Below are 19,183 nucleotides of genomic sequence, written 5' to 3'. Positions count from 1 at the left end.
ACAGTACCATCATACTGCACATAGCATTACTATCACTTCTCATACAGTACCAGCATACTGCACATAGCTTTACTATCACTTCTCATACAGTACCAGTATACTGCACATAGTATTACTATCACTTCTCATACAGTACCAGTATACTGCACATAGCATTACTATCACTTCTCATACAGTACCAGTATACTGCACATAGTATTACTATCACTTCTCATACAGTACCAGTATACTGCACATAGCATTACTATCACTTCTCATACAGTACCAGTATACTGCACATAGCATTACTATCACTTCTCATACAGTACCAGCATACTGCACATAGCATTACTATCACTTCTCATACAGTACCAGTATACTGCACATAGCATTACTATCACTTCTCATACAGTACCAGCATACTGCACATAGCTTTACTATCACTTCTCATACAGTACCAGTATACTGCACATAGTATTACTATCACTTCTCATACAGTACCAGTATACTGCACATAGCATTACTATCACTTCTCATACAGTACCAGCATACTGCACATAGCATTACTATCACTTCTCATACAGTACCAGTATACTGCACATAGCATTACTATCACTTCTCATACAGTACCAGCATACTGCACATAGCATTACTATCACTTCTCATACAGTACCAGCATACTGCACATAGCTTTACTATCACTTCTCATACAGTACCAGTATACTGCACATAGTATTACTATCACTTCTCATACAGTACCAGTATACTGCACATAGCATTACTATCACTTCTCATACAGTACCAGCATACTGCACATAGCATTACTATCACTTCTCATACAGTACCAGTATACTGCACATAGCATTACTATCACTTCTCATACAGTACCAGTATACTGCACATAGCATTACTATCACTTCTCATAAAGGGCAACTCGACCCAAAACCAGCAATTCAATTCTAATTGGGGTATATTTAAGTTAAACAATGATACTGAATCATTTATGTATAAGTTGAAATAACATGTAATAACAAAATACTAATATACATAGAAAAAGTACATATGTGGTACAGACATAAAGCAGAGAGGGTCCCTCTAATGATGGGAAAAGGGCATATGATGTATCTGGTACATGGAAGCCACAAGTCTCTATAGCTGTGATACATCTCTCTTCTGATAATTGCCTGTTGTCACAGCCCCTCCTACTCCTCCTGTCCATTCCAGGGTATAAGTGGGAATGGCATTGACAAGCTGTTCTCTGTGCCTTCTTACCTACACTTTGCTGAGTCTTCATTCTGAGGCTGTTCCTGTCCTATTGTGGATAATGTAACTCTTCTCTCCCTACACACTGGAAGTATTGATAATCGTGCATCCCCTGTATGTGCCAGGTGCTCTACACACTGTTCAACTGCATCTGAAGTCTAGGGAGACCGGCCTGAGATTTGCCAGCACCGATTTTGTTTTCTACAACTGCAGCGTTCTCCAATCGTAAGATTATTCCTCCTTCTTTACTTCCGTTCTTCTACTTCCACTGATGCTGAATTGTGCTCATTGCTAAGACATGTCTGCACTTCCCTTTTCTGGCCTTCTGAGATCAGCTTGATGGAGTATTCTTGTTGAACTATAAATCTTAATTAAAGTAGGAGAGCCATTTCGGAATTGGGATGCAACTGGCTCGGCATAGGTTTGGCGGAATGGGGAACGTGGAATGTAAATACAGTCAAATATTGGGACATTGACAGAATTTTCATATTTTGGCCTCTATTCACCACCACAATGGCTTTGAAATGAAACAAACAAGATGTGATTTACCTGCAGACTTTCAGATTTAATTTGAGGGTAATTAAATTCAAATCAGGTGAACAATGTAGGAATTACAACGGTTTCTATATGTACCTCCCACCTTTTAAGGGGCCAAAAGTAATGGGACTATCAACTCAAAAGCTATTTCATGGACAGGTGTGGGCTATTCCCTCATTATTTCATTATCAATTAAGCAGGTGAAAGGTCTGGAGTTGATTCTAGGTGTGACATTTGCATTTGGAATCAGTTGCTGTCGACTCTCAATATGAGATCCAAAGAGCTGTCACTATCAGTGAAACAAGCCATCATTAGGCTGAAAAATCAAAACAAACCCATCAGAGATATGGCAAAAACATTAGGTGTGACTAAATTAACTGTTTGGAACATTCTTAAAAAGAAAGAACGCACCGGAGAGCACAGCAACACCAAAAGACCCGGAAGACCACGGAAAACAACTGTGGTGGATGACAGAAGAATTATTTCCCTGGTGAAGAAAAACCCCTTCAGTACAGTTGGCCAAATCAAGAACACTCTCCAGGAGGTAGGTGTATATGTGTCAAAGTCAACAATCAAGAGAAGACTTCACAAGAGTGAATATAGAGGGTTCACCACAAGATGAAAACCATTGGTGAGCCACAAAAACAGGAAGAACAGATTAGAGTTTGCCAAACAACATCTAAAAAAGCCATTGCAGTTCTGGAACAACATCCTATGGACAGATGAGACAAAGATCAACTTGTACCAGAGTGATGGGAAGAGAAGAGTATGGAGAAGGTAAGGAACTGCTCATGATCCAAAACATACCACCTCATCAGTGAAGCATGGTGGTGGTAGTGTCATGGCGTTGGCATGTATGGCTGCCAATGGAACTGGTTCCCTTGTATTTATTGATGTTACTGCTGACAAAAGCAGCAGAATGAATTCTGAAGTGTTTCGGGCAATATTATATGCTCATATTCAGTCAAATGCTTCAGAACTCATTGGACGGCGCTTCACAGTGCAGATGGACAATGACCCGAAGCATACTGCAAAAGCAACCAAAGAGTTTTTTAAGGCTAAAAAGTGGAATGTTATGCAATGGCCAAGTCAATCCCCTGACCTGAATCTGATTGAGCATGCATTTCACTTGATGAAGACAAAACTGAAGGGAAAATGACCCAAGAACAATCAGGAACTGAAGACATTTGCAGTAGAGGCCTGGCAGAGCATCACCAGGGATGAAACCCAGCGTCTGGTGATGTCTATGCGTTCCAGACTTCAGGCTGTAATTGCCTGCAAAGGATTTGCAACAAAGTATTAAAAAGTGAAAGTTAGATTTAGGATTGTTTAGTTTGTCCCATTACTTTTGGCCCCTTAAAAAGTGGGAGGCACATATAGAAACCGTTGTAATTCCTACACCGTTCACCTGATTTGGATGTAATTGCCCTCAAATTAAATCTGAAAGTCTGCAGTTAAAGCACATCTTGTATGTTTCACTTCAAAGCCATTGTGGTGGTGAATAGAGGCCAAAATATGAAAATTCTGTCAATGTCCCAATATTTATGCACCTGACTGTATGTGGAAACGGTTTTCAGCTCCAAGTTTTCCGGGGTCAGTGTAGTAGTGCGCCATTCCCAATGGTGGTTCTTGATGATGCATTGGATGTGTTTGGTTCCGGTGATTTCAAATGTGGTTAAACCATTATATCCTGGTTCTTAGTGCTCAGAAAGGGCACGATAACCCGAATTATAGCTAGCTTTTAAAGTGTCCACTTAAAACAGTGTTTGCAATTTTTTACATGTTTTTTTTAACTTTGCTGTGTATAGATTTGTTATATATATTTGAAGGTCTGTTACGAAGGTGTAAAACGCATTGGGGATGTCACACTTATCGCATTAAGGTTTATAGCTGTTTAGGACCACATGCATCTTCCCAGTTTTTCTGATAAATACTGTCTAGTGCATCCTCAATCACGCCTTAAATGTACCGCCTCCTGATGCAAAATGTCACAAAACTGAATTTTTCTTACTTATTTGCATTGTCATAAATGATCATTACACTGGGGAACAAAAAAATATATCTTTTTTTCTTGCCAAGGATTTAATATCGGCTTGAGAGTACTCTCAGGTCCTATTTTCACATTAGATCTTCGCTATAGCTGAAATACAATTATTTTCTCCATTTAAAGTACCTTACTAGTCTAGGCCGCTTTACTTAACAAATTCGACTTAGTTTAGCTTTTTTAACAAGTACCCTCTTTCAACAATAACAAGAATTTGTTTTATTTGTGATAACGTAGCTAGTAGTCACGTTTGAGACACATAACACATTCATATCTCCTCACTAACGCTGAGAGGAGGCATGGCAGTGCATTGCTGAGCCTGCTGGGACATCCTTAGACCACAGCCACGCCTCCTCCCAGCATACAGAGAGGAGCAATGCACTGCTGAGCATGCTGGGACATCCTCAGACCACATCCACGCCTCCTCCCATCGTACAGAGAGGAGCAATGCACTGCTGAGCATGCTGGAACATCCTCACACCACAGCCACGCCTCCTCCCATCATACAGAGAGGAGCAATGCACTGCTGGGACATCCTCAGTCCACAGCCACGCCTCCTCCCAGCATACAGAGAGGAGCAATGCACTGCTGGGACATCCTCACACCACAACCACGCCTCCTCCCAGCATACAGAGAGGAACAATGCACTGCTGAGCCTGCTGGGACATCCTCAGTCCACAGCCACGCCTCCTCCCAGCATACAGAGAGGACCAATGCACTGCTGAGCCTGCTGGGGCGTCCTCACACCACAGCCACGCCTACTCCCAGCATACAGAGAGGAGCAATGCACTGCTGAGCCTGCTGGGACATCCTCAGTCCACAGCCACGCCTCCTCCCAGCATAGAGAGAGGAGCAATGCACTGCTGGGACGTCGTCACACAACAGCCACGCCTCCTCCCAGCAAAGAGAGAGGAGCAATGCACTGCTGGGACATCCTCACACCACAGCCACGCCTCCTCCTAGCATACAGAGAGTAGTAATGCGCTGCTGAGCCTGTTGGGACGTCCTCAGACCACAGCCAGGCCTCCTCCCAGCATACAGAGAGGAGCAGTGTGCTGCTGAGCCTGCTGGGACATCCTCACACCACAGCCACGCCTTCTCCCATCATACAGAGAGTAGCAACGCACTGCTGGGACATCCTCACACCACAGCCACGCCTCCTCCCAGCATAGAGAGAGGAGCAATGCACTGCTGGGACGTCGTCACACCACAGCCACGCCTCCTCCCAGCATACAGAGAGGAGCAATGCACTGCTGAGCTTGCTGGGACATCCTCAGGCCACAACCACGCCCCCTCCCAGCATACAGAGAGGAGCAATGCACTGCTGGGCCTGCTGGGACATCCTCAGTCCACAGCCACGCCTCCTACAAGCATACAGAGAGGTGCAATGCACTGCTGAGCCTGCTGGGACATCCTCAGTCCACAGCCACGCCTACTCCCAGCATAGAGAGAGGAGCAATGCACTGCTGAGCCTGCTGGGACGTCCTCACACCACAGCCACGCCTCCTCCCAGCATACAGAGAGGAGCAATGCATTGCTGAGCCTGCTGGGACATCCTTAGTCCACAGCCACGCCTCCTCCCAGCATAGAGAGAGGAGTAATGCGCTGCTGAGCCTGCTGGGACATCCTCACACCACAGCCACGCCTCCTCCCAGCATACAGAGAGGAGTAATGCGCTGCTGAGCCTGCTGGGACATCCTCACACCTCAGCCACGCCTTCTCCCATCATACAGAGAGGAGCAATGCACTGCTGAGCCTGCTGGGACGTCCTCACACCACAGCCACGCCTCCTCCCAGCATAGAGAGAGGGGCAATGCACTGCTGAGCCTGCTGGGACATCCTCAGTCCACAGCCACGCCTCCTCCCAGCATACAGAGAGGAGTAATGCGCTGCTGAGCCTGCTGGGACGTCCTCACACCACAGCCACGCCTACTCCCAGCATACAGAGAGGAGCAATGCACTGCTGAGCCTGCTGGGACATCCTCACACCACAGCCACGCCTCCTCCCATCATACAGAGAGGAGCAATGCATTGCTGATCCTGCTGGGACATCCTCAGTCCACAGCCACGCCTCCTTCCAGCATAGAGAGAGGAGCAATGCACTGCTGGGACGTCGTCACACCACAGCCACGCCTCCTCCCATCATACAGAGAGGAGCAATGCGCTGCTGAGCCTGCTGGGACATCCTCACACCACAGCCACGCCTCCTCCCGGCATACAGAGGAGCAATGCACTGTTGAGCCTGCTGGGACGTCCTCACACCACAGCCACGCCTCCTCCCAGCATACAGAGAGGAGTAATGCACTGCTGAGCATGCTGGGACATCCTCACACCACAGCCACGCCTCCTCCCAGCATACAGAGAGGAGCAATGCACTGCTGAGCATGCTGGGACCTCCTCACACCACAGCCTCGCCTCATCCCAGCATACAGAGAGGAGCAATGCACTGCTGAGCATGCTGGGACATCCTCAGACCACAGCCACGCCTCCTCCCAGCATACAGAGAGGAGCAATGCACTGCTGAGCATGCTGGGACATTCTCAGTAAAAGCATCTAATGTAAAAGCATTGGACAAGTCAGGTGATTGTTTCACGTATATTTGTTGAACATTTCCATCTCTTAGTAATGAAAAATGAAATGCAGGATTTTTTGACAGCCCACAGATACAGAAACTGGTGAAGGATGTAAATTTATCACTGAAGCCGAATCTGAAGCATGGCTGAGTTATGTGTCTGTCATTCAAAATGTTTAGGCCAATCACAAGGCAGATAACTATCATGAATTAGTCCACAACATGCTGCAATGTTTTGAGAATGTCGGTGCCAACATGAGAATGAGCGTTAAAGTGCATTTTTTGTACAGCCATTAGATGACTTCCCGTCCAATCTAGGAGATATAAGCGAAGAACAGGGTGAACGGTTCCACCAGGATATTCAGGTAATGGAAGAAAGATATCAGAGAAGGTGGGATCGTCACACGATGGCTGATTACTGAGTCTGCAGAGGGACTGCCTGCAACAAGGATACAAAAGAAAATCCTACAAAAAACTCTTTTCATAGCTTCCTAAGACTTGTGTATGTAATTATCCTGTCTTTTTATAACATTTTACGAATCAAATTTAATCACAATAAAAAAATATCTTTAACTATTTTTAACATTGTTTAATTTCATTTTTCATATATATTAGATATATGCATATCTCAAAAAACTAGAGCCAATTCAAAAATCAGCATGGCCTATTCATGATCAGGAGAACAAAACTAATCGAAATCGATTCTTAAATCTCTGGCAACAGACTGACTGGTCCCCAGTGTTATCAATCATGTTCTGTACAAACTGACTCATTTTATGAGTAACCTTTTCAATGGATTCCAATTGTAGTTATACATTTACTGTAGATACTGTATAAACCGGGTAATGTAATTGTTGTTTCTGCAGGTGTCTTTCCTGTGTGAGCAGTCAGTACCCGTGTCACTGGTGTAAATATCGTCATGTATGTACTCACAATGCAGACGAGTGCTACTTCCTGGAGGGACGAGTCAACAGCACAGATGTAAGCACCACAGGGTATCTGCTACTGTAGGGGGGGGGAGTAGGGCCTTGTACTGGGGCAGTAAGAACTAAGTACCCCTAGAGAATGTGTGAGGCATTCTTATTCACCTCCTTTCTCTACATTCTGCAAGAATCACAGGTAGAGGGGGGTGACTGACTGGGGGGGGGGGAGGGGGTGACTGACTGGGGGGGTGACTGAACAAAGGTGTTTCAGGATTCATTCCTTCTGCTTTACCCCCTGTACCAATTCTTCGCTTGTACTATCCCTGTCCACAGTGGTGCTGCCAGTGGCCCCTTTGCAACTATCACTCCTACTCTACCACCCTTTCTCCATTTATGCCCTCTGTCATTTTGCCCATTTCTGTTGGCCATACCCATGTTCCCTCACAGTCCTGTATTTGGCAATATTTATAGCGAGTATGATGAAGAGCGTTTTATTACTGTTACAGAAGCTTTTTCTCCCCAGTATACTTTGTCAGCAGGTCTCCATTGCCGAGCTCTGGTGTCAGTGTGCCAGGGTGAGATTCACACGGAGCAGAAAGTGTCAGGGATGGGGGAGCAAAGTGTTTAATGAGGAACGCCTGACTCTTCATTTCCTTACACCTCGGCAATGGTGTCAATCACTCCTGAACAATGCTAGATACATACAATGTACAACATTATTGCGGCAGGTATGCTAGGATTATGTCAGGCATTCTGAGGGCAGGGATGAGGGGGATTAAATGACAATTTCCATCCTGTGTTTGGATGAGGCACTTTAACGTCTGTACGTATTGTGATCCCCTCAGTGTGCACAGCACTGCGTCACATGCACAGAATTACCTCAACCCATTTCACTCCGACACAGTCTTGGCATTGACACCATTCACTGTCTGACATTCTCCAGAACACAGATTTTGTATTTTCCACTGGATGGATTTTGGATGAAAACTTCAGAGGAATGGGAATTGGTTTGGGACGCCTATTGGAATGTTTGGGGTCCCGGTCGGACCTCATGGCGGATTGCTCCGGGAAAAACTTTGACCCAGGGAGTCTGTTCTGGGCCTTCCACTGGATGGGTTTGGATGACATTACATAATAAAACTTAATAACTTGAAGATTTAAACCCGGCCAATGCCAGGTACTTCATCTAGTTGAAAATAAATTTGAATTGGTCTTGGATAACCACTGTCTTAGGTTCCACAACACCCAGTTTGGCAACCACTGTCTTAGACTACTTTTTGCTGTAGTGGGGGCAGATATTTTGTTTCTCGTACCTCGGTGATATCATTAGGACCATGTAAAGTGGCCCAGCCCACAAAATGACTGTTGCTATTGCCTTCAGGTAATGGGTACAACTTAACCTTATTTACACAACTGCTTGCTGGAAAGTGAAGTTCAGCACGTCCGTTATGTTTGAATATATTACCAGTTACTTGTGCGCATATTTACGTCTCCCATTCCGCATACCAAATCTCACTAGCACTGCTATTTATTGAATGGCAGAATTCAACTAGGTTCCTTTACGCAGTTGCAGACCTGGTTCATTCTTGCATAACCAGGTCTGTATTTGCATATACAAGCCTTGACGCTGGATAGCGGAAGAGGGGATGTGTCACCATGGTAACAGGATCTTTCCACATGATCCTTCATCATTCTCTGCCTATCTCCTGGGGGCATTAGTAGGAAGAGCTCACTGTAACAGATGAGAGAAGAAGTCTCTGTAGTGATGTGCATGTATGAATGCAGAATACCTCAATAATGCCATTTTTTAATTGCAGTACATACTGTTTATATGTGTTGCCTAGATCTATCCATCCATCCCAAGCTATATGCATAATTCCTCCTTTAAGTCCATCCACAAGGGGTGCCCTGTACTGTCCCAGCACAAAAGACTGAAACCACAGTAGACCATTTCACAAATGGGGCACTCGCCAATCCACATGAAATATAATTACTTTAATCATTTTAACCTTTAAAAATTTCTCAGTAAATCATGAATAATAGCGGCCTTTTATTACAGATATCACTGCGTACATTGCAATGGTGATACTGCATGTGAAGCTGGTGATCTTGAAAATGGACTGAGTGGTCCGAGGTGTCAACATACATGCTGACATAAAAGCCTATGTGGTGGTGATGTACACTGTGGTATAAGAAACAAAAGTCCGCTATTTTTCATGACTTAATTAGAAATTAATAAAGGCGAGAAAAATTTAGTTATTATATTTGTGAAACGGACTATACAGTGGGGCAAAAAAGTTTTTGGAAAGCCACGGATTGTGCCAGTTGTTTGCACTTTAAAAGATGAGAGAAGTCTGTAATTTCCATCATAGGTTACACTTCAACTGTGAGAGACAGAATCTGAACAAAAAATTTCGGAAATCACATTGTATGATTTTTAAACAATTTATTTGTATATTCTTTCTGAAAAAAAAAATATTTGGACAATCAAAAAGTTTAACTCAATACTTTGTAAAGTAACCTCGGTTGGCAATTACAGAGGTCAAACATTTCCTGTAGTTCTTGACCAGGTTTGCACACACTGCAGCAGGTATTTTGGCCTACTCTTCAATGCAGATCTTCTCTAGATGTGTCATGTTTTTGGGCTGTCGCCAGGCAACACGGACTTTCATCTCCCTCCACAGATTTTCTATTGGGTTGAGGTCTGGAGACTGGCTAGGGCAGGACCTTGAAATGCTTCTTACAGAACCACTCCTTAGGTCCCTGGGCGGTGTGTTTGGGGTCATTGTCATGCTGGAAGACCCAGCCATGTTGCATCTTCAATTCTCTTGCTGAGGGAAGGAGGTTTTTCCCCAAAATGTCACGACTCATGGCTCCATTCATCCTCTCCGTAATACGGATCAGTCGTCCTGTCCCCTTTGCAGAAAAGCATCCCAAAAGCATGATGTTTCCACCCCCATGCTTCACAGTGAGTATGGTGTTTTTGGGATGCCACTCATCATTCTTCTCCCTCCAAACACGTTGTGTGGAGTTTATACCAAAAAGTTCTATTTTTTGTCTCATCTGACCACATGACAGTCTCCCAATCCTCTGGATCATTTAGATGGTCACGGGCAAACTTTAGACGGGCCTGGACATGTACTGGCTTAAGCAGGGGTACCTTTCGGGCGCTACAGGATTTTAATCCATGACAACGTAGTGTGTTACTAATGGTAACCTTTGTGACTGTGGTCCCAGCTCTCTTGAGGTCATTGCCTAGGTCCCCCCGTGTAGTTCTGGGCTGATCCCTCACCGTTTTCAAGATCATTGATACCCCACGAGGTGAGATCTTGCATGGCGCCCCTGGTCGAGGGAGATTGTCCGTGATCTGCACCAGGTTGGAAGAACTGTAGCTATGTGCCACAGCCCAGGACCAGCTGCTGCGGTAATGCAGTATGTTAACCTCCAGTACAGCCACTGAGTGCTTCGTGCTGGGAACAGGGGCCCCAGCTCCACATTGCGGCAATGCAGGATGTTAACCTGAGGGACTGTTCACCCAGTCGCTGCATGCAGTGTTGTGTGCTAGCTGCTGGGGATTTGGAGCTTAGCTCCTGATACCCCAGCAGAGCAGCACGGTGATTCTGCTGTTAACCCCCGGTGCTCTGCCCAGGGGGACGGTGCACAAAGAGCCATTGCAGCCGGGGGCTGTGTGCTGACTGCTGGGGACCGGGAGTGGAGCTCCTTGCGCACCAGCACTTACAGGGTTGTGAGCTTGCTCGCTGGGGGACAGAGCCCGAACCCCTAGCATTGAGGGCAGACCGTAGTTAACCCACCGGGGGAGTATGAACGGAGCTGACCACTGGGGGGACTGGGAAAGCTGGCTCCCAATGAGGCAGTTAAGGCTGTTAACCCCTGATGCACTGCACCAGTGGGGGGGGGAACCTTAGACTGCAGGGGTAGGAGAGCCTGGCACTGAGTGCCAGACACTGGGTGTACTGCAGAGTGCTGGAGGACTGGGAGAGCAGCTCCCAGTACCACCAGTACTGGGAGTTAGAGTGGGGTGGGGGGTATAATGTGTAGTAATGTAATAGTAGTGCCCCTTACACATTATACCACACAGTAATGCCCTTTACAGATTATGCCACATTGTAGTGGTGCCCCATATAACACTATATTCCACGCAATAGTAGTGTCCCTTAATATGTTATATGGGGCACTACTACTATGTGGCATAATCTGTAAAGGGCATTACTGTGTGGCATAATGTGTATAATGTGTATAAGGGGTATTGCTGTGTGGCATAACCTGAATGGGCTCTGTGTGGGGTTAAATGTGTGTGTGTGTGTGTGTGTGTATATATATGTATGTATATATATGTGTGTGTGTATATATATATATATGTGTGTGTGTGTGTGTATATATATATATATATATATATATATATATATATATATCTTCCAATGGTTCGGCACTTGACACACTATGAACCATGTAGATTTCGGGTGCCTTCCTGTGAATAAGATAGACCAAAATTCCCCGCTGAGCTGTATAGGTCCCAATGCAAAAAGATAGGCGGCACTCCGTTGTTGAAGTAAATAAGGTTGTATTAAGTCCACAACATGGTAACACAAACAGTGGTCGACGTTTCAAGGCCAACTCAGGACCTTTTCCTTAGGACGTATGTGTGAAAAGTGACATACAAAAGTGTCTTACCTTAAATAGAATAGGTGTAGAAGGCGCGTGTGTAAACACGCTGGACTCTCCCCACAGCTGGAAGCCGCCGGGAATCAGGAAAGCTCCGGCCCGTCGGTCTGTGATGACGTCATCCGTGCTTAGGTTACGGATAAACGTGAAAAGCATATTTATCACGTAGAATGAAGAGAATTCTAATCCATGCCCACAAATTACGGCATCCATCTCTGTCTGGGTCGGTCTCTCTCTCTCTGTCTCTCTCGATATATATATATATATATATATATATATATGCCGTAATTTGTGGGCATGGATTAGAATTCTCTTCATTCTATGTGATAAATATGCTTTTCCCGTTTATGTGCTGCCACGGTAAGTGGTAACAAGCTCAGATTTACAGGGAATTGCTCTTTTATACTCCAAAACAGAACGTATAGAGCTGCCACTTTCTGCTTTTATGTTTTATGTCTGCTCTGAAAGCTCATTAATCCCAGTGACGTCATGTCTGTCCTTTGCATGTCCTCCCTCAGGTTATAGTACCTCTGCTTTTTGCAGACTTAAATGATTGAGTAGATGCTCGAATGCCCATCTGCATCATTTTATTTCGAAAAGCTACCATTGACCTCTATGTTGGTCACAGCATTAATGCTATGTACCTATCCACCTGATTGTCTGAGTAACCCTTGGCCATCATTCTGTGACTCGTCCTGACCATTAATTTACCATGTCCTTTTATAACCTAATGCCACTTTGCACCCTCACCTTACGCCCTCTTTTCAGGTCCTTATTGCCACTTGAGTCGTGTGATAATCTTACCAACTCTCCTGTATCTGTATCTCGCTCCAGTGTTAGTCTGACAAATGGTCTATTTTACAGGGTTGCCCGGAGATCATCCCGATCGGTGAAATCCTGATACCAGTGGGGGTGGTGCAACCGATCACCCTGAAAGCCAAGAACCTCCCACAGCCTCAGTCTGGGCAGAAGAACTACGAGTGTGTATTCAACATTGAGGGGAAAGTCCAGCGGGTTCCAGCTGTAAGGTTCAACAGCAGCAGCGTGCAGTGTCAGAATACCTCAGTGAGTATGAACGCCACAATGGGTGCACAAGAGTATGTACATTTTGATGAGTGCACACTAGGTGGAGTATGAATGCCTAGGTGAGTGCAAACTATACAGAGTATGAACACCCTGTTGAGTGCTCTCTATATAGAGAGAGAACACCCCATTCCGTGCACACTACACAGTGTATGAGTACCCGATTAGTGCACATGCAACCCTGCAGAGCTTTTCTTCATTCTTAGTTATTGTGCTCTATACCATGATCTGGCTCTGTGGAGTTGGCCCTGTCTTTTCTCTCATGTATTACCCCAAGCGACTGCTATAGTGTATATCCTCCTAACATGACAGTACATGTATTACCCCAAGTGACTGCTATAGTGTATATCCTCCTAACATGACGGTACATGTATTACCCCAAGTGACTGCTATAGTGTATATCCTCCTAACATGACGGTACATGTATTACCCCAAGTGACTGCTATAGTGTATATCCTCCTAACATGACGGTACATGTATTACCCCAAGTAAGTGTCAGACATTGTATAATAAACACCCTTTGGGAGTCTTTCTGATATCCTTGCTCACTAACTACAATTGTTCTGATCCAGTTCCCCTTTGTGGACCTCATACATAAGTGAACGCTATACATTACTTATATACTTTGGTTTCTACTGGTCTCATTCAAAGGTATTTTCACATATGAACTAATTTTTGCTATTGAGCCATTACAAAAAGTCTGATAATCCCCTTTGGCGCATGCATACTATGGAGTCTACGCAGAGACCGTTACTGCTAATGGAATTGCGAGTAATGAAGCTGGCAGTGGACAGCCATTGGCGTTCTTGGCAGTTGTCTGGGAGGCGGCCAGAAGTGAACGCAAAAACGGCTGTGTCATGCGTTATAGGAGTGTGGCGGGTGTGTCAGTGATGGCGGCTGCTTTCTCTAATGCCGAGTCACCGCTAACGAGGCCATGATTAGAGAAAGTTCAAAAGGAGATACTGTGCCAGCCATAGGGTCAATGTACATAGTGATGGTGCGCCGATGGCGGACTCGTTCAGCGGTGGATTTCCACAGATATAGAAAGTGGGTGTCTCAAGGCTTGGCGCTCGTAATTACACAAGAGAAAGGAAGAAATGGCAGCTGCGACATCATTAGCGTCCACCTCTGAAACCGTCCCATATACCGTATAAGGAGTTAATACCTGTAAGAGGGTAATATGGGCAGTGATGGCTGGATATGCCTGGAGACCACTATATTGTGTGCTACAATAATATCCATGAGCGTGCAAGCTAATGACAGTAATGAGGCATGAAACTATCCATGCCTCATGCCTCAGTCGCAACACTAGTACCTTGTAAATTGACAGAATGAATATTAATTCAGCCTACCAGATATTCTGTCTGCCTCCACTGCAGTGGCGGATCTAGACATTTCTTTTAGGGGGGGCGGTTTAATAATAACTGTCGGAACATGATACTGACGTCATCACCTGGTCATTATGTCAGTATCATGTTCCGACAGCCAGGTGTGCAGTCCCGCCCCGCTTCAGTACGCCCCTTCTCTGGGTGATAAAGGTAAGCTCCGGTTTTGTGTTTCTATATCCTGATGAAAATGTGATTAAAACATTGACCTACAGAAGCGCTGTCCAGTGATGGATTTATTGTTTGGAGTGCCACACCTGTGACTATATGTGTGTGTGTGTGTGTGTGTGTGACATATATATATCAGATGGTGCGCAAATTCTTTTAAAACTATAGCAGCAGTCCCGGTAGTTTTTTTTTAACCAAGTCAATGCCGGTCTGTGAGCAATGCCTTAGGAATTAGGCCGGCATCTTCCCCTCTCCGAAATCCCCGTATCCAAACACCGGGTTAAATGTATCTAAAAAATGAACAAAGGGGGCACCACATAGTGCTTTATCAATGACATTTAATGACACACATCATAAATGATAAAACGTACCAGAGGTGGCGGTCAGACCACCGCGAGTGTAACAAGCTCCAAACATAAGACCGGTCGGTACAGCAACCTGCTCCGGTATCATCAACCACAGAATGAGTCACGCTAGGCCACGCCCCTACGCGTTTCGTCCGTGTACGTTTTATCATTTATGATATGTCATTGATAAAGCACTATGTGGCGCCCCCTTTGTTCATTTTTTATATATATATATCTATCTCACACGCACATACTACATAGGGACATACCTGCACACTTACATGGGGACATACCTGCACACCCACACTTACATGGGGACATACCTGCACACTTACATGGGGACATACCTGCACACCCACACTTACATGGGGACATACCTGCACACCCACACTTACATGGGGACATACATACATACACACCCACACATACATGGGGACATACATAAATACACACCCACACATACATGGGGACATACATAAATACACACCCACACATACATGGACATACATACATGCACACTCACACTTACATGGGGACATACATACATACACACCCACACATACATGGGGACATACATAAATACACACCCACACATACATGGGGACATACATACATACACACCCACACATACATAGGGACATACATACACACCCACACTTATATAAATTTAATCATAAGACACACTGACTTTTGAATCCTATCCTGACATGCTGCAGCAGGTTGTTGATGGGGGCAGAGCCGAGCAGTTTCCATCAGTAGGCTCCGCCCCCCGCGACATAATCCCGCGATTGATGAAGATGCTGCTCAGTGTTACTGTCTTCCGAGTCCCAGAGCAGAGAGGCAAAGACGCTAGGGGGGGGGATCACTCCAATCGCCCCCTCTGGTTCCGCCACTGCTCCACTGAAGGTTAAATTGCGCAAAAGTGCAGCACATTTCATAACCAGTTATCCATTCTGAGTCTATATAGTCACATACATTATATGGTCAGTGGGGCTGCTGTATACTGTATATAGTCACATTCATTATATGGTCAGTGGGGCTGCTGTATACTGTATATAGTCACATTCATTTTATGGTCAGTGGGGCTGCTGTATATAGTATATAGTCACATACATTATATGGTCAGTGGGGCTGCTGTATACAGTATATAGTCACATACATTATATGGTCAGTGGGGCTGCTGTATACTGTATATAGTCACATTCATTTTATGGTCAGTGGGGCTGCTGTATACTGTATATAGTCACATACATTATATGGTCAGTGGGGCTGCTGTATACTGTATATAGTCACATTCATTTTATGGTCAGTGGGGCTGCTGTATACTGTATATAGTCACATACATTATATGGTCAGTGGGGCTGCTGTATACTGTATATAGTCACATTCATTTTATGGTCAGTGGGGCTGCTGTATACAGTATATAGTCACATACATTATATGGTCAGTGGGGCTACTGTATATAGTCACATACATTATATGGTCAGTGGGGCTGCTGTATACTGTATATAGTCACATTCATTATATGGTCAGTGGGGCTGCTGTATACTGTATATAGTCACATTCATTTTATGGTCAGTGGGGCTGCTGTATACAGTATATAGTCACATACATTATATGGTCAGTGGGGCTACTGTATATAGTCACATACATTATATGGTCAGTGGGGCTGCTGTATACTGTATATAGTCACATACATTATATGGTCAGTGGGGCTGCTGTATACAGTATATAGTCACATACATTATATGGTCAGTGGGGCTGCTGTATACTGTATATAGTCACATACATTTTATGGTCAGTGGGGCTGCTGTATACAGTATATAGTCACATACATTATATGGTCAGTGGGGCTACTGTATATAGTCACATTCATTATATGGTCAGTGGGGCTGCTGTATACTGTATATAGTGACATTCATTACATGATCAGTGGGGCTGCTGTATACAGTATATAGTCACATACATTATATGGTCAGTGGGGCTACTGTATATAGTCACATTCATTATATGGTCAGTGGGGCTGGTGTATACTGTATATAGTCACATTCTGTATAAGGGGATCTCAGTCCGCACACAGCATGGAAGAGGTTAATTCTCCCTATCCCCTACTGATGTCAGGTGGGCGAGGCTGCTGAGGAAAGAGATGCTGGATGTTGCTAGGAAACAGATCTCTTCTGTTACCATGGAAACAGATTTTCATCTCTTCCCTATCCTGCTGGCTTTGTTACACTGTGACCCTCAGCACCTTCACACCATGTATGTTATGTGCAGAATATCACGCTGTGCCTTGTGTATTAGTAATCTACATGTCCATCTATCTGTGGATTTGACACAGCCATTAATATACTCCTTTTCCCTAAAATAACTAAAGTTCAGGTGCTCCCAGAGGTATTGCCAGCACTGTGCAGGCGTTATAGCTGGAGAAGCCCTCACAGGTGGTCATAGCTTATCACTTTCCTCCACTGTGACCAGGCCTCAGAGCGCCAAGGACAGAAGGTAATCCTTACACTGAGAGTAGCTAATGGCAGACTCTGGCCACAAGGGGGAGAGAAGTATTTCATGTGTGCTGGGCTGATACCTGTATGCGTATATACATATGATTGGAACACATCTTCCATGTTTTTGCCATGCTAATGCTAGTTACAGTGGCCATGTTGAAAATGGGGATTAATGGCACATTTTGGCTTCTAATTGATATGATGACGCAGCTGCATACTGTCCTATAGCACTTTAGCTTTGCTTCACCCCTGGAAATTACCTTCCCGGGGGGAATTTATTCCCACTAAAGTCTGTTACTTTATGCTACGGAATAACTTTTTTCTCTATACGTCTTTATTCTGTATAAGCTTGCTAGCTTTAATGTCTTGTCACGTTACTCATGATATAATGATATTTTCTCAACGTTAACAGATTGACTGTTCAATTACTAAATCACGTTCTGTCACAATACTTTCTCCAAGTTATTGATTTAGAACACAAATGTCGCCTCACCATGCTCTATTCATATTAAGGCATGAAGTACTCACTGTTATCTCAATACTATCTCTATGTTAACAGATTGAGAACTGATGTATTAGCTTTCTTGTTCTGCCCCAATACTCCGGTAATTGCGTACTTTGGCTCATGTTCTGCCACGCTACTCTGTTATACCGATTTCACACTGAAATACCGGCTGGTTGAAATTGCGGGGTCTCCGACCATGATGAAAAGCTGGGTTGGAGACCCGGGAAGACACTTTCACACAGAAATATGGCCCATGTGCTGGTTACTTGCAGATCCTGTTCAGTGGGCTTGTCCCCTCAGGATTTCGTGCAGGATGGTCTGTGTGTTATTTGTTATGTACCACCTCTCCAGTCCACCGTACCAGCCCCTGTCCAGGAGCCACCTTGGGTGTCCTATTTATCCCAGGTTATTACGCAGCTAGTGGACTGCTTATCAGCCCCCATGCTGCCTCCCACCTACCCACAGCTATTACAGCCTACTATGTCGGTACCCCGTATGCATCCTCCTTGGATGGATGTTTATGCCCACTCAGTTCAGAATATGGCTCAAATGTCTGCCACCTATCAGCAAAAGGCGGACAGACAGCCACCAAAGCACATAGGCGGACTATATCATCCACTCAGTCCACCCAGTTTTCGGATTCTGATGCATTATCTGAGGAGGCAGATGATGCACAGGGTTCTCTCTCCGGGTCGCACTCGAGTGAGGAGAACAGTTATTCAACAGTGGATGTCCCTTTTTGAGTGAGGGCAGTTAAATCGATCCTGAATATAGAGGATGATGAACTGGCCCCTAATCCGAAAACCCTGATGTTTACACGTCAAAAGGTGGTTAAGGCTGAATTCCCTCATTGGACCAGCTCAGTGAGCTCATGGGGGAAGCTTGGGGTACTCCTGGCAAACTGTTCTAGGTCCCAAAAAGACTAGCGTCTTTTTACCCTCTACCTACTAGTGAGTGTACTAAGTGGGAAGTCCCTCCTACTGTTGATTTCGCATGTGGCATGCTTAGTCAGAAGTTCTACTCTGCCTTTACCGTCTACATCCTCCCTTAATGATGCCACAGATAAAAAGCTGGAAACTTGTCTCAAGTCAGTCTACTCGCTTTCTGGTGCTATCACTAGGCCGGCTATGGCCGCGGCCTAGGTGGCTAAGGGTAATGAAGGATGGGCGGAGGCACTGGAAAAGTCTGCCATC

At 45.0% G+C, this 19,183-nt stretch overlaps 1 protein-coding gene across 1 annotated transcript in view; it reads left to right on the top strand.

The window, feature by feature from the left end:
* Window positions 1–19,183, top strand: part of PLXNA3 (plexin A3) — a 216,168-nt gene that overhangs the window by 98,572 nt on the left and 98,413 nt on the right. Inside the window, exons 8-10 of the mRNA XM_088459658.1 lie at window positions 1,368–1,467; window positions 7,262–7,376; window positions 12,866–13,066. Of these exons, the coding sequence (XP_088315784.1) occupies window positions 1,368–1,467; window positions 7,262–7,376; window positions 12,866–13,066 (416 nt within the window). The remainder of the gene's footprint in view (window positions 1–1,367; window positions 1,468–7,261; window positions 7,377–12,865; window positions 13,067–19,183) is intronic.

Source organism: Taudactylus pleione, unplaced genomic scaffold (assembly GCF_031769625.1).
Source record: "Taudactylus pleione unplaced genomic scaffold, aTauple2 ptg000925l, whole genome shotgun sequence".
Lineage (NCBI taxonomy): Eukaryota > Metazoa > Chordata > Amphibia > Anura > Myobatrachidae > Taudactylus > Taudactylus pleione.
The sequence above is the reverse complement of the archived record's forward strand: the minus strand, read 5'-3'. Positions and strand labels throughout refer to the sequence as shown.